Raw genomic sequence first — 14293 nt, forward strand, 5'->3', positions numbered from 1 at the left:
ATGTGGTGGGACTGCCCCAAAGTTCGCATCTATTGGCAAGAAGTGCTGGGATGGATCAAACAGCTAGACGGCATAGAAAGTGAACCGTCCCCCCTCCTGATCCTCTTTGGTCTTGAAGAGGAAGAAGATGAACTGATCAGGATAAGAGGAATAGTATCGCCCCTGCTATTGGCAGCGAGAGCGGGCCTGGTCACCAAATGGAAATCCCCACACCGTCCAGACAAAAAGGACTGGATACAGATTGCTACGAACATATACACAATGGGAAAAATAACGGCTGCCCTCCACGACAATGCTGCACGACACGAGGAAGCCTGGGGGGACTTTGCCAGTCACAACATCGCAGGTTCAGCAGCGAGCGACCAGAAGCACCAAGGACATTAGAAAGCACCCCGCCCTAGCACGAACCAAACATCACGAGATACACCACCAGCCAAACATGCCTGTCGCAAACCTATCACAAACCTATCCATAAACTTTTAGCCCAAACGATGATCGATAAACGTCATGTCACCCACTATAACTTACCTCAACAAACGCCACGGACTTAGAAGATTTTGGAGCAAAGTTTAGAGGAGGAAGGGAGGGGGGTAAGGGTCTAAATTTTCTTTCCATTAGGGCGAGAGTAGTAGTTAAAATGCTGTTCAGGTGCAATGACACGGTTTTTCTTTTTTACTTTTTATGATGTAACTATGTGAATATAACATGCGCCCACCTGTACGCTCATTCCTAATGTTTCAAAACCAATACAAATTTAAATTCTAAAAAAAAAATATATATATATATATATATATATATATATATACACAAACAGTATTTTACGCTCCTCACCTGAACCCCCTACGCGCCAGTCCTCCATGCCATCTTCCCAGCCATGTATGACCTGGGTACCCTGTGGAGCTGCCTCTGACCCAGCGGCCAGGCTGGTGGAGGACACATCCCTGCCACAGTCGGGAGTCGGACGTCCAGCAGGGGTGGCCACCACGACAACTGCACCCCAGCCGGAGGGGGACATGCAGGCAGCAGGAGCCAGGGCGCAGGCACAGCAGCAGCAACATGGTGGGAGCAATGATGGCTCGGGGCCTTCAACATAGGAGGGGCAGGCATCGGCCATAGGGCAGGAGGACCCCGGATTTCAAGTGTCTTCCGTGTGGCAGCGGTTGGGCCACGCCCTAGATGCGCAGCGGTAGCGGGCGGAAGAGGCACGGCTCACAATGGTCAGGGCGGTGAACTCCATGCGGAGGGCCCTGAGGCGGGCTGAGTGCCTCGAGGCAATTCGCAGGGAGTTGGAGGTGAACATGTCGTCGTCCCTGTGAACCCTCGGGGCCATGGAAGAGGACCGCCTCCAGCACATTGAGCGGGCCAGGGACGCTTGTGGTCTCATGCAGAAGGGATGTGACCTAGCATTTCGGGCTGGACTGCCCCTTTTGGGGTGGGACCAAGCTTGATTTGCATATGGTCTTTCCCCTTCTGTAATTGCTTGGCAGGCGAAGAACGATGGTCCGGAGGGTTGCCCCGAGCATCGCCAGTGGTTAAGATTCAGTCTAAACCTTCCAGCCATCACCTCTTTGTTTTTGCGACTCACTATCCTGCCAGGCGTGTTCTCTCATGCACAACGTTCTCAACGTCTCAGTATTCGGGTCCCAGACCCCTTTCTCCGCTTTACAGCGTCCTTTAATAAGGCCTGGTTCACTGTCCTGCCTGGACTCTCTTCAGGTCGCTCTTTGGTGTTCACTTACCCCAACATGTCCTTAATTGATCTCTCTGCTTGGTACCACTAGGATGAGGAAGATGGTTCTGCACTTCCTCTCAACCACAGCCTCTGGGGTCTCCCTGTGCCTTCCCGTTCCTCCTCTGCATCCCTTCCAACTTGGTCCACAAGGGTTCCGGTCCTCAGCAACACAAGTAAGCTTCTCCGGCTTCCCCTGGGCTCTCGCCATCTGCCCTCAGACTTCGGCGGTGCTGACACACTGGTTTCTCCGCGCAAGTCGGGTCTTGCCTAGAACACTCGGATGGCTGCCCCCTCCGGACGTCGGGTTCGCCAGCCTTCTGGTAAGTCTAGGCTCTTCTTTGCCTTCTCGGTCCCCGACTTCCCTTTCCATGCATTCGGGTCTACAGCTCGTCCTTGCTGCATGGCTTCACTCCCTAGCTTGATGCGCCTCTGGGGCAGCACTGACACTGAGGAGAGTCCTTTGGCAGTTTTTATGGCTCATGGACTCTTGAGTCTCGGATAGCTAGCATGTTGGTTCTAGGTTAGGCTCTTCATTGCCCTGCTCTCCTCTTGTCAGTACTTTTGGATTCAACCATACTCACTCTTCCCTCACTCTTCTTTGTCACAGTATTCTGTACCTGAGACAGGGCTGCTGTGTATGAGTTAACTAGTAGAAGAAAGAGAAGACATATGGTGGGTGTGCTTCGGCCCTATTCATGTTGGGTAAGCAGTGTCTGGCAGCATGGTGGTTAACATACTGCATTCTCCCCTGATAGTCCTCCCTTCTCTCTGTGATGGGGTCTCCTCCCATGGGATACTCCATGTACCAGCCCTAGGGGGACTATTGGGTAGCGGCCTCACCTCACTCGCCACCACATGTGAAGGATCCCCCTCCCAGGGAGAAGTGATGACACCAAAGGATTTGTCACAGGAGTCACTAATCTAAGAGGCCTTGCATCAAACCTAGTCAGTTGTTTTTACAGTGTCAACACTGGCATGTATTGGCACTGCCAGCACAAACATATCTGCTTACACTGGCACAATACTGGCAGGCTTTGAAATTAAGGGGAGATGGAAGCTATTTAGCTCCTGCTTGTGGCCTAGAAGAGCCTACCAAGAGCTACTATTATCTCCCCAGGCCAACTGAGGCAGAACAAACACACCTGTGTGGATGTAACGCTTTGTATGTGTGACAATCTATAAATAAACATTAGGACACATCTATATGACATTTAAAGCTTAAGGGGTCATATAAAATGGACGAAGTGATATATTTGCATCTTATGTAGAAGTCCTGGTTCCTCAGTGGCAGCTCCTGGTCACTGGTTAATGCTGGATTACGAGGATCTGCTTATCAAATCTTAATTTCCATCCCTGTACTGGCAATACTGGGCAACACCAGCACACGTGTATTTTTACATTTGCAATACTGGAATATATTGACAAAGCCAGCATGAAAATATCTTCTTATAGTGGAACAATAGTGTCATCATTGAGCAAAGCCAACAGAAGTGTTTTTAGAATGGCAATGTCTGCGTATATTGGCACAGCTAGCATGAAAGTATCTTCTTACAGTGGCACAACACTATAATTATTTGGCACAGCCAACTGGAGTGTGCTTGTATAGCGACAATTCGGGCATTAGATGTCTGCTTACATTAGCAGAATAATGGCATATATTGTGGGCACAAGCATAAAAAAGTGTTTTACAGTGGCAGTACTAGCAAATAAATAGTGGCAATGCAGGTATCATAGAAATGTGTTGAAAACTGCTTCTGCTAACTGTTGGCGACCTGGCATCTGTCCGAGAATGGACTGTTAATCGTATGGATTTTTACCTCGTTTTTATAACTAGAATTAATGTACATATTGGAGCTCATTTTGCTGCTACACTTAATTAGGTGGTGGGGAGCCGTTACATGTAGGCTTCCCTCTGTCAAATTTTGGTCATTCGCACAGTGGAGTGCAAATGTGTATGGCAAAAGGTGTGTATGGTAGACAGCGTTTACTTCCAATTGTAAACGCTGCCTGGCATTCGAACATGGTAGGCAGCGTTTAATTGCACATGCTGCCTGCCATGTGTACAATTGATCCCTATGAAGTTCACCTGCTTTATCCTGACACTTAAAGCCGAGACTTGATGGGGGAATCACCAGATTTTGCGCCAGCATCAAATGGCATGCAAGCACAAATGCCGGGGCATTTGTATGGTGGAAAGGAATGGAAGCGACGGAAACGCATGTTGCGTTCCGCCCCTCCTCTCCCCCATACAAAGGGACGAAAACGGGACGTGGCGTTAATGGAAGGCGAAAAGCAGGCTTTTACGCCTTCCATTAACATTATGCCACTGACAAAAATGAACTCCATTATATGTATTTGTTTAAAAAAAATATTTCCTCTTGGGAACATTACACTTATTGTTTCTTTTGTTGTCAATGTTTTCTTTACTGCAATATTTTAGTTTGAAGTATGTTTGACAAGACCTAGATTGATATTGAATGTTTGAAATGATTAAAGATTGCTCACTTTCCATTTTGTTGTCTTAAGTTTCTTTTATTTTGTCCTACTAAAAGTTAATTCTTTTTGGGAGACACTAAGTTCAGTATTGATTACAAATGCAGTATTTAATGGAGTTTGAATGATTCTTAGAATCAATTCAGAGGGTACATAATTGTTCTTGTTTGAATGTTTTTTCAATAATGGTATTATTGGGCATAGCAAACATTTGTGTTCTTATTGTGGCAATATTCGCATATATTGAGACAGCCAGCATGACAGTGGGGGTCATTACAGTTTTGGTGGTATCCCACCAGTAAATCCGGTAGGATGCCACCAAAACGGTAATGCTGTTTCCACCACTTAGAATGCTGGAATTAACAGCATATTCCAAGTTGCGAAAACCCATTAAATCCAATAGGACTCCATGGATGGGATTTCCGGAATTACCAGCACTGGAATTACTGGTGTCAGTAATTCCACAATTATTTAGCTGGTGAAGGCAAGATTTACCCCCAACTCTTGGCTGGAGGTAAATCAGTGCCCGTGCCCCTACCGGCAAACTGTTTTTTTGTTGGTACGGTAAAAGTGCTGGTGCCAGAATTACCAACAGTAAACATATATAGAAGCAGAAAGATTCAGGGAAGGTGGGAAATCCCTATAAACTGAAAAGCTGATAAGAGTCCCTGCTGAAGAGATCTGACAGTCAAAGTTTTGAATTTGGGCAGATGAAACCAAAAAGTGGATTAGAAGAAGGCACAAGACACATGTGTAATGGTTAAACAGACTGAAGAGGAAGTGTGAAAACCAAAGATGGATGTTTCTTCAATAGGTGCTAAGGACAAAGAAACATTAGGTACTGGGAATGTTCACAAGGCTCTGTATAGTCTGGATTATGGGTTCTCCCTTTAGCCAAAGTTCACTCATTGTCAGTCAAGGTTGAAATGAGTGTTTGCGACAGTTTAAGCAAGAGTTTGCAGTCAAGTCTGAAGCTCAAAGACACTCAAAGTTCCAGGGTCGGCTCTCCATTTCTGAGATCACTTTTCTGTGTGGCCTGTTGCTGACTAGTTTCCATTTCATGACCATCCACTTCTTCTACTTAGGTTGTAGGTGGATTGTCAGACTATCGTCATTATAGCCTCCTCCAAGGGCACAATCTCACTGAATGTCTTCCCTGTTGCCTGCAGGCTCAACCTCAGCAACCAGCTCCTGGATGCCTTAGGAAGACTTTGGATCAGCAGTCACTAGCGCAAGACTGCTGGTAAGTTTGGACTCACCACTCCCATGTAATCCTTTCTCCTGGCTACCAGCTACCCTCGGTTTCATTTGGTTTCACCATTCTCTCCTTTTGGACTTAACAAGGACTCTTTATGCTCACTGGTGGCCTTTCTGTGTCCACAAAAGACGGTTAATCGCTGGCAACCAGCTAGCCTCACGCATGGGTTCTTGTCCGGGCTATTTGGGCTGGAGGCCGTTCTTTGGCTCTTCCAGCTCCACTGACTATCACCACCTCCTAATACTGATATGATTATCTGGCTTAAAGATATTAGCCAGCCAAGGGGTTTAGTTGCTGGTTTTGGCCCTTCTGGACATGCACCACCTCCTCATCCTTGCCCTATTATTCCTTTCCTCCTCTTACTCCTCTCTTATGTTTCTCTCCTCTCTGCACTATTTCCTCAGGTCACATTGTCCATCTAGACACCTGGAAGGGAGTGTTTTAGTCTCAGCCCTTTATAAAGGCTAGCTTCCAGAGAGTAGCTGATAAAGAAGTGGAGGAGAGGAGTTAAGAGGGAGAGGAGTAGAGGATAATGAGGGGGTTGAAAGAAAGGAGACAGTATCTCTGACTTAATGGAGAAAGAGGAGCGGGAAAGATAGAAGCTCTGGCTAAAAAGGAGGTGAAAAGAGTCATGGCCAAAGCCCTATTCAGGAAAAGGGCAGAGAAAGCAAGGGCAGAGTTCCTGGCCCACGAAAAGGCAATGAAACGGAAGAATGAGGCCCTGACCAAGGGGAAGGCAGAAAACAGAAGGGCAGAGACCCTGACCAGAGAAAGGAAGGGTATAGGACCTCATTAAGGAGAATGAGAGACATCCCCGGGAGAGTGTAGGGAAGGAAATTATCCAGAAGAAAGAGAAAAAACACAAGGAGAGGGCAGAGGAAAATCGAGCAGGGGCCCTGATCAAGAAGAACGAGAAAGCATCCAAGGAGAATGCAGAGGGGAAAGGCCTGGTGGCTTTGGACACGCAGAAGGAGAAAGTAGGGCAACAAGCTCACATTGGGAACTAACCCAGGAGGAAGACGTGGAGAGAGCAAGATCCCCTGAAAGTGTAAAAAGTCACCTGGGAACTGATTCAGGAAGAAGTGCAGAGTGCCTTCTTGAAAAGTGTTGGGGACAATTGAACCACCTGAACCATCCTGACCCATCCTGACACCTTCAATAAAGTATGTGAAACATCACACCTTATTGCATCCTTTGTAGCGACTTGTGATACTCCCCAGGTTATAACTGTGGTGTTAATCAGAGAACAGGGAGTACCCATAATTGGCACAAAATTCAGTGTGAATGGCTGCGGCCTGGTTGAACGGCGTGTGTCTGTGTGTGTTTGTAATTGTGAGCGGGCTTTAGCTCTAATGGCAGAGGGCATAAAATGGTGGTCTGCCATCTTAGAGTCAGACGTCCAGTTTTGCAAGCTACCCTAAACCAACACTGCGCTGCTGTTGATCCTTGATTCAAGGTCACATAGCATTGCTGTTCTGACCACGCTCCTCCATCTGCCTGCATAGGCTCTCTGTTTGTGCAACTGTCAAGTCGGCGCACAGTTCTCAATCTCACTTTATGTCATATTTTGAGGCTAAATGCAGAGGAAGGGGGCTCTAGGGGTGCCCCTCAGTAGGCATCACAAGGCAGGCGGTTACCCCCGGCCTGAGCACCTCAAGGGCAAGGACGCCACATAAGGTTGACACAGACTTTCATGCTTCAGAAGTTAATTAAAGGCAGACTACTCACTTTGACAATAACACCACCTAGGTGTAATAGTCAGATAGGATATTCAGTTTCTAGTGAACCATAAAAGAATAATGCTATAGCATATGTGAACCTGGCTTCATGTCTTAGCTTATGTAGCGCAATGTACATTTACATAGGTTCTCATTTGAAATACATTCTGCACAAGCTAAAGAATGAGCCTGGAAGATGTTCAAACAGTTCTTGAACCCCATCCCGACATTTCCAGTGTAGCACTTGAGATACTGACAGGAGACACCAAGGTTTCCACAACATGCACTTACACACCAACATAAAAGGGAGTCAAGCAGTGGATCATCGCCCCTTCTGCTTGCTTCCATGAACATGTACAGTTAGGCTACCCTTAAAACGAATCTGGCCCATCTCATCCTGGTGAACGGCGCCCCATGTTTTTGCAGCATCTCTTTTTAAGGGGCAAGCCCAACAAAGCCCATACACCTCTCTCATTCCCCCGCTACCCTAAAAATCAAATGTATACATAGCCCAACCTGCCTCCCCCCAAGAAATGCTGCAAAGAACTTGACGAAACAGCCGCTTCACAAAATGCGATAGAACGGCTGTGATAAGGTGGACGATGCATACATTTGCAGAACGAGTACATGAGCAAGAACCATGTATCCCCTTCAAGCCTTTTATGGGCATCAAAGGTAAGAAGTGAAGAATTGCGAAATAAGATTCTTACTGTCTCTGATGGCTTCAAACTCTGATGTTTGCACCCAGTCCGACTGGTGCTTCCCTAGAGTGGCCTGAACTCGAAGATGAACCCTCCAAGTAAGGTGTATGGGCTCAGTGAAGTTACATTGAGTTTGCGTGATGTCTGCGCAGGCAACGGTCGTCCAGGTATCTCTGCGCGATCTGCAACACAAGACGACATGTCAGAATTACACCTTATCCTTTCGGTTATCATGCTTAAGTTGGCCAAGACATACACCAAGCAGTATTGCATTGCACTTTGAGATGCCACATCATAGGTTTCCTAATGACTGGTTGTTGAGCACTGCTGGCTGTTCAAGTACATACAGCTTTTACTGACTTCTCTTCCGTTCAATGCTCGCTCTCCCACCTACCCTTCCATCGGTCCCAGCTAGTTCAAAGGGGCAGGTGGGGTGGGCCAGTTACTTCCCACCCCTTAACTTTAGTCCTTCTGTTAACATGTTTTGAAACCATTGTTCCTACATACATAACTAGAAAAAGAAACGTTAGTACTGTGCATTTTCATTGCAATTTCTTTATGCCTGATACATCTGCAATGTTATGTTTAGGTGAAAGACAAATGACTATCTGAAAACCAAAACTATTTATACACAGATACATGTATTTTTGAGCATGTGTGTAATAATTAATTTCCCAAATCTTCATCATGTGCATCATTTTTATTGATCAGGGAAAGGGAATTCAGATGGCCAGACACTTTGAGAACGTCTTTATTGATTTAACAATATATTTATTTGAAACATTTGTTAGCAGCGCCCAAACACAGAGGTATCACTGCGCTAGTACATAAGTAGGTTAGATCAAACATAGACATCACATACCATAAGGGGCGATCAGTCAGCCAGCCACAGGTGGGCTATCAAATACCATAGGGTACAGTGGATAGGGGAGGATCAGACGATCAGCCTAAACTACACAGGCGGGCTATCACATACCATAGGGTACAGAGGATAGGAGATCAGACGGTCAGCCTAAACTACACAGGCGGGCTATCACATACCATAGGGTACAGAGGATAGGAGATCAGACGGTCAGCTTAAACTACACAGGCGGGCTATCACATACCATAGGGTACAGAGGATAGGAGATCAGACGATCAGCCTAAACTACACAGGCGGGCTATCACATACCATAGGGTACAGAGGATAGGGGAGATCAGACGGTCAGCCTAAACTACACAGGCGGGCTATCACATACCATATAAAGAGGATAGGAGATCAGACGGTCAGCCTAAACTACACAGGCGGGCTATCACATACCATAGGGTACAGAGGATAGGGGAGATCAGACGTCAGCCTAAACTACACAGGCGGGCTATCACATACCATAGGGTACAGAGGATAGGGGAGATCAGACGGTCAGCCTAAACTACACAGGCGGGCTATCACATACCATATAAAGAGGATAGGAGATCAGACGGTCAGCCTAAACTACACAGGCGGGCTATCACATACCATAGGGTACAGAGGATAGGGACGATCAGACGGTCAGCCTAAACTATCACATACCATATGAAGAGGATAGGGGAGATCAGACAGTCAGCCTAAACTACACAGGCGGGCTATCACATACCATATAAAGAGGATAGGAGATCAGACGGTCAGCTTAAACTACACAGGCGGGCCATCACATGCCATAGGGTACAGAGGGTAGGGGAGATCAGACGTCAGCCTAAACTACACAGGCGGGCTATCACATACCATAGGGTACAGAGGATAGGGGAGATCAGACGGTCAGCCTAAACTACACAGGTGGGCTATCACATACCATATGAAGAGGATAGGGGAGATCAGACGGTCAGCCTAAACGACACAGGTGGGCTATCACATACCATATGAAGAGGATAGGGGAGATCAGACGGTCAGCCTAAACTACACAGGCATTCTATCATATACCATATGGTACAGAGGATAATGGAGATCAGACAGTCAGCCTAAACTACACAGGCGGGCTATCACATACCATATGAAAAGGATAGGGGAGATCAGACGGTCAGCCTAAACTACACAGGTGGGCTATCACATACCATATGAAGAGGATAGGGGAGATCAGACGATCAGCCTAAACTACACAGGCGAGCTATCACATACCATAGGGTACAGAGGATAGGAGATCAGACGGTCAGCTTAAACTACACAGGCGGGCTATCACATACCATAGGGTACAGAGGATAGGAGATCAGACGATCAGCCTAAACTACACAGGCGGGCTATCACATACCATAGGGTACAGAGGATAGGGGAGATCAGACGGTCAGCCTAAACTACACAGGCGGGCTATCACATACCATATAAAGAGGATAGGAGATCAGACGGTCAGCCTAAACTACACAGGCGGGCTATCACATACCATAGGGTACAGAGGATAGGGGAGATCAGACGTCAGCCTAAACTACACAGGCATTCTATCATATACCATATGGTACAGAGGATAATGGAGATCAGACAGTCAGCCTAAACTACACAGGCGGGCTATCACATACCATATGAAGATGATAGGGGAGATCAGATAGTCAGCCTATGTGCGTTTATGCCATATTTGTTAAACAGTCAGGTTTTAAAACGTCTTCTGAAGGCTAAGTAGGACAGCTCATCTTGGATGCATGGGGGTAGATCATTCCACAAGGTAGGGTCAATGACTAGAAAGCTGGTGCCCCCTGATCGCTTTCTGTTGTATCTGGGGGTGAACAGAGTCAAACAGGAGGAGGAACGCATCGTTCACGTATTTCACAAGCCATTTGTCATGAAAGAAAACAGATTTGAAATCCGCAAGCTGCATGGATCTTGGCAGCAGCTGCTCCACGCAATCAGCTGTCTTAACGATCCTCGATTCGGTGTCCGGCAGGTTTCATAGATTCAAGCTAAGGCGCACCTTTGGTAGGATGAAGAGCCCCCTCACTGCAGGTTTGATATAGTTATCTTTTGCCTCTGCTCAACTCACTGAGTGATCTGGTTTTTGTTTAACACTTTCTATCAGCCCCCACCCTTAGTGCTTGAAGTCATCTACCCTGAGCAGTGACAAACAACCACAAAATATGTTGTTGCCTACCTTGCCTTGATCCAAGCAATTCAATTAATAGCCTCTTAATCTGTTTTTGACCATACTTTACGGCAATATGGTTTATTCCTGGCTACAGAAATCATCACAACCTTGAGACCTCCAACTAGTCCTTATCGTACATCCGTGAGTAACTAAGTCTGTTCTGGTTTTAAATGTGCGTTTCTGTTAAAGAAGGCAGAACTACAAGTACAAGAATACAAGTCCAAGAATAGAAATGAATAAAAACGCACTATCTTGCATCACAATCATTTTTAATTGTAATATGTGGGATTTTAACATTTTTCTTTATAGTACTTCTGATTTAAAGGTTTCTGATTGCATGGAAAACTGTTTTTATCATTCCAATTCTTTCTTAATGGAATGTATGATTCGTTTCATGAATTGTACCGTTTTCTGGATTAAACTGAAATGATGATGATGAAATGAATAAGCATGACTGGAGGAGCTGTGAAATGGGAACACGAGAGAGCACTGGGGAAAACCCCTAATCATGTCAACAAACTATGTTCACCCTGCTGCAACAAAATACACTTCACTGAGTCCCTAGCTCTGACTTTACTATGATACCATTCATTTGGGCAAACAGGCATGAACCATCCCAGGACACCTCCGAGCACATCACTGCACACGAGTGAGCCCTGCAACTGTTTACTTAGGACTGTAGATAATCTTTATTTCCCTTAGGCGGTGTTTCCTAAACTTGACCTTACTTACATACAACACTTTCATCTCAGATGTCTTATGATGCTTCTCCTCTCACACACTGATTTTGGAATAACACAAAATGAACAAAACACTGTATGAGTGCCATACCACGGTATGCCCACTATGTAAACTGTTGTGCGCCTAAGTAAATATCCTGTAACAGCGCCACGATGCCCCAGGGCCGATGAGCGCTTTATAAATTCAAATAAATAAAAAATAAAAATACTGCATGTTTATGTCCTTGGATTCCAAAATCGTCCTGTGACCCTACTGCATATCAAATAAAACAGAGTGCCAATCAAGAAAAATGAAAGGACCAAAATCTGCTTATTCATTTTTAAAAATGAACAAACTCTTCTAGGCGACTTTCCTCATATTTTACTGTGATTATCAGACTAAAAAGCAGCACTGCTGAGAATATCAAACTGAAGAATAGCTTCAACATGGTGGTAGTGTATAGGTTGTTTTCACTCATTAACTGTTTCTGCAGTTAATACAACTCCCCTAGAACACTTGCAGGACCTATTGTAGTCCAATGCGCGATGCATCTTCCTTGATGATCAGTTAGCCAGTGACCCAATGCCACTGGCTAATGCCTAATGTTATCTTCTTCAATGCATAGTGTTTTCTACCCATGTGCCCGGAGCAGCCAATAAAAACACATATCAAGCATTAGTGCATTTTAGGTACCCTTAAGGCTGACGTCATGGGGAAGCTCTTTGGGTTCATATTGGCCGTGGTACACAGATGCCAAACGACACAATGAAGCAGCGGGCAACCCTATGGTGGGCATGCCCAGAGAGACATGCAAAACCAGATTCATGGTGTCACCTTTACACGTACCAAGCTCATCTGGACATGGTGACAAAAACAACTTATTAAAGTATTTGAAACTAACGCAGCTATATTTAAAACAGTAACTGAAAAGAGATGTGAGACTTGTGCATTCCAAAACACTAGATCTGCATCACTGTGAACATGGTCTCCTATCCAAGCGTAGAAAGGGGTTGCAAACACATAGTGGCACACTATTTCAGTGAACGTTCTTGACTATTTAAACTGACTGTGGTCATTATAAATTAAGTGAAAAAAGTAGCATTTTATTAATAACTTCATTTTTTTCCCAGGAAGCCGCTCATAAACATCAACCACCTTTGCATACATTTAAGCCAATGAAATACATCTTATACCGCAAACATGATTTCCATAGCCTTCCCAGAATTTTAAAAGATAAACAATAGGCATACTCAAACAATTTAGGCGACAGGAGAAGGCTCACGCAGACTGAATCTTTGGACCCTCGCCTCCCCCCTTTGCTCCCCCTTTAACAGCCAAATGTCTTCCAGTTCTAATTTAAACAAAGGCTTATAACATAATGTTCAGTTTTACAATATAGAGACATTCTTTAGTAGCATGGGTTTGCGAAAATGATACCACCTATCCTTCACTAACTCATAAAAGGGGGACCATACTTCTCGCACTTTCCAGTAGCTAGGGTGCAAACCTTTTCCATGGCTAAAACCCTCCCAAATCTTAATCCACCATCATATCATCATACAAGATGTATGTTTGTCCGATGTAGTCATGCCCAGTAGAGACTGCCCGCTTCGCCTGTTGTCACCGCTAGAGGGAGATGTTGCCAAAGAAATATTTTAGTCCAGCAACAACCAAATATACCACATAACGAATTAACACTCTGAAAATGTTGCTCCTCACGCACTTTGGGCTGTGTACGCAGGCTTTCTACTAGTAAGGCTATAATTGGGCCATCTGCAGATTTCCAACATTGGGCTACCCCCAGTCTCGCAGCAGTCAATATGTGCGTGATAGGCATCGCCCTAGATCCCGAGGCAGCGTACACCTCTTGCTTCTGCGCCCATTATTACCACCACTGGATCCATTGGCAATTGTACACCTAGTAGGTCTTTATTATGTCCCAGTATTTCCTTCCAAAATAACTGATTTTGGGCAAGACCACCACATGTTACCTAAATACTCAACCCATCCACAACCCCTTCATCACAACTGAGAAGATTCTTATCCATATTGTGAATCGTCTGCGGGGTGAGGTACCATTTGAAACACATTTTAAATGCAGATTATTTAATTGCTCAACATTTAGAGGCTCTCTGCGCCCTATCCCAAATCTACCCCCAAGTTTCCTCGGAGATGGAGACCTCCAATTCCTTTTCCCACCTATCCATGTAAGGCAATCTGTCTCCCAGAGTAGCCCTATCCAACAAGCAATGCAGGCTTGAGACCGGTCTACATTCAATCCCTTCCTTCAAATTGATTTAAATCCCAGATGGCTCTCTAATTACGTACTCTTTCACTCCTCTATGCGAGATCCAGTGTCTGAGCTGAATGTAATGTAAGCGTTCCCGTTCGCCCAGCTGGAAGGTTCTTTTACACCCTTCAAAGGTTAGTGGGGTTCCCTCTGTATATAGGTCAGCTAGTCTAATGGCTTCAGAAACTGCCCCCATCCCCTCCAAAAGCCCTCTTGTAGGGCAGGTCAAAATTACACATTGTGCCCTGCCGGTGAGAAGGGTTCCGTTCCCGGATTCGGTCCTTTCACAACGCCTTAT

General features: G+C 45.5%; 1 protein-coding gene across 2 annotated transcripts in view; it reads right to left on the reverse strand.

Moving 5' to 3' along the window:
• LOC138525990 (interferon gamma receptor 2-like) overlaps positions 1-14293 on the reverse strand; it is a 250234-nt gene that overhangs the window by 131561 nt on the left and 104380 nt on the right. For both annotated transcript variants that reach the window (XM_069636282.1, XM_069636281.1), the window contains exon 3: positions 7912-8084. In XM_069636282.1, coding sequence (XP_069492383.1) covers positions 7912-8084 — 173 coding nt within the window. The remainder of the gene's footprint in view (positions 1-7911; positions 8085-14293) is intronic.

The sequence above is a fragment of the Ambystoma mexicanum genome, chromosome 7p (assembly GCF_040938575.1).
Source record: "Ambystoma mexicanum isolate Mex_15411 chromosome 7p, UKY_AmexF1_1, whole genome shotgun sequence".
Taxonomy (NCBI): Eukaryota; Metazoa; Chordata; class Amphibia; order Caudata; family Ambystomatidae; genus Ambystoma; species Ambystoma mexicanum.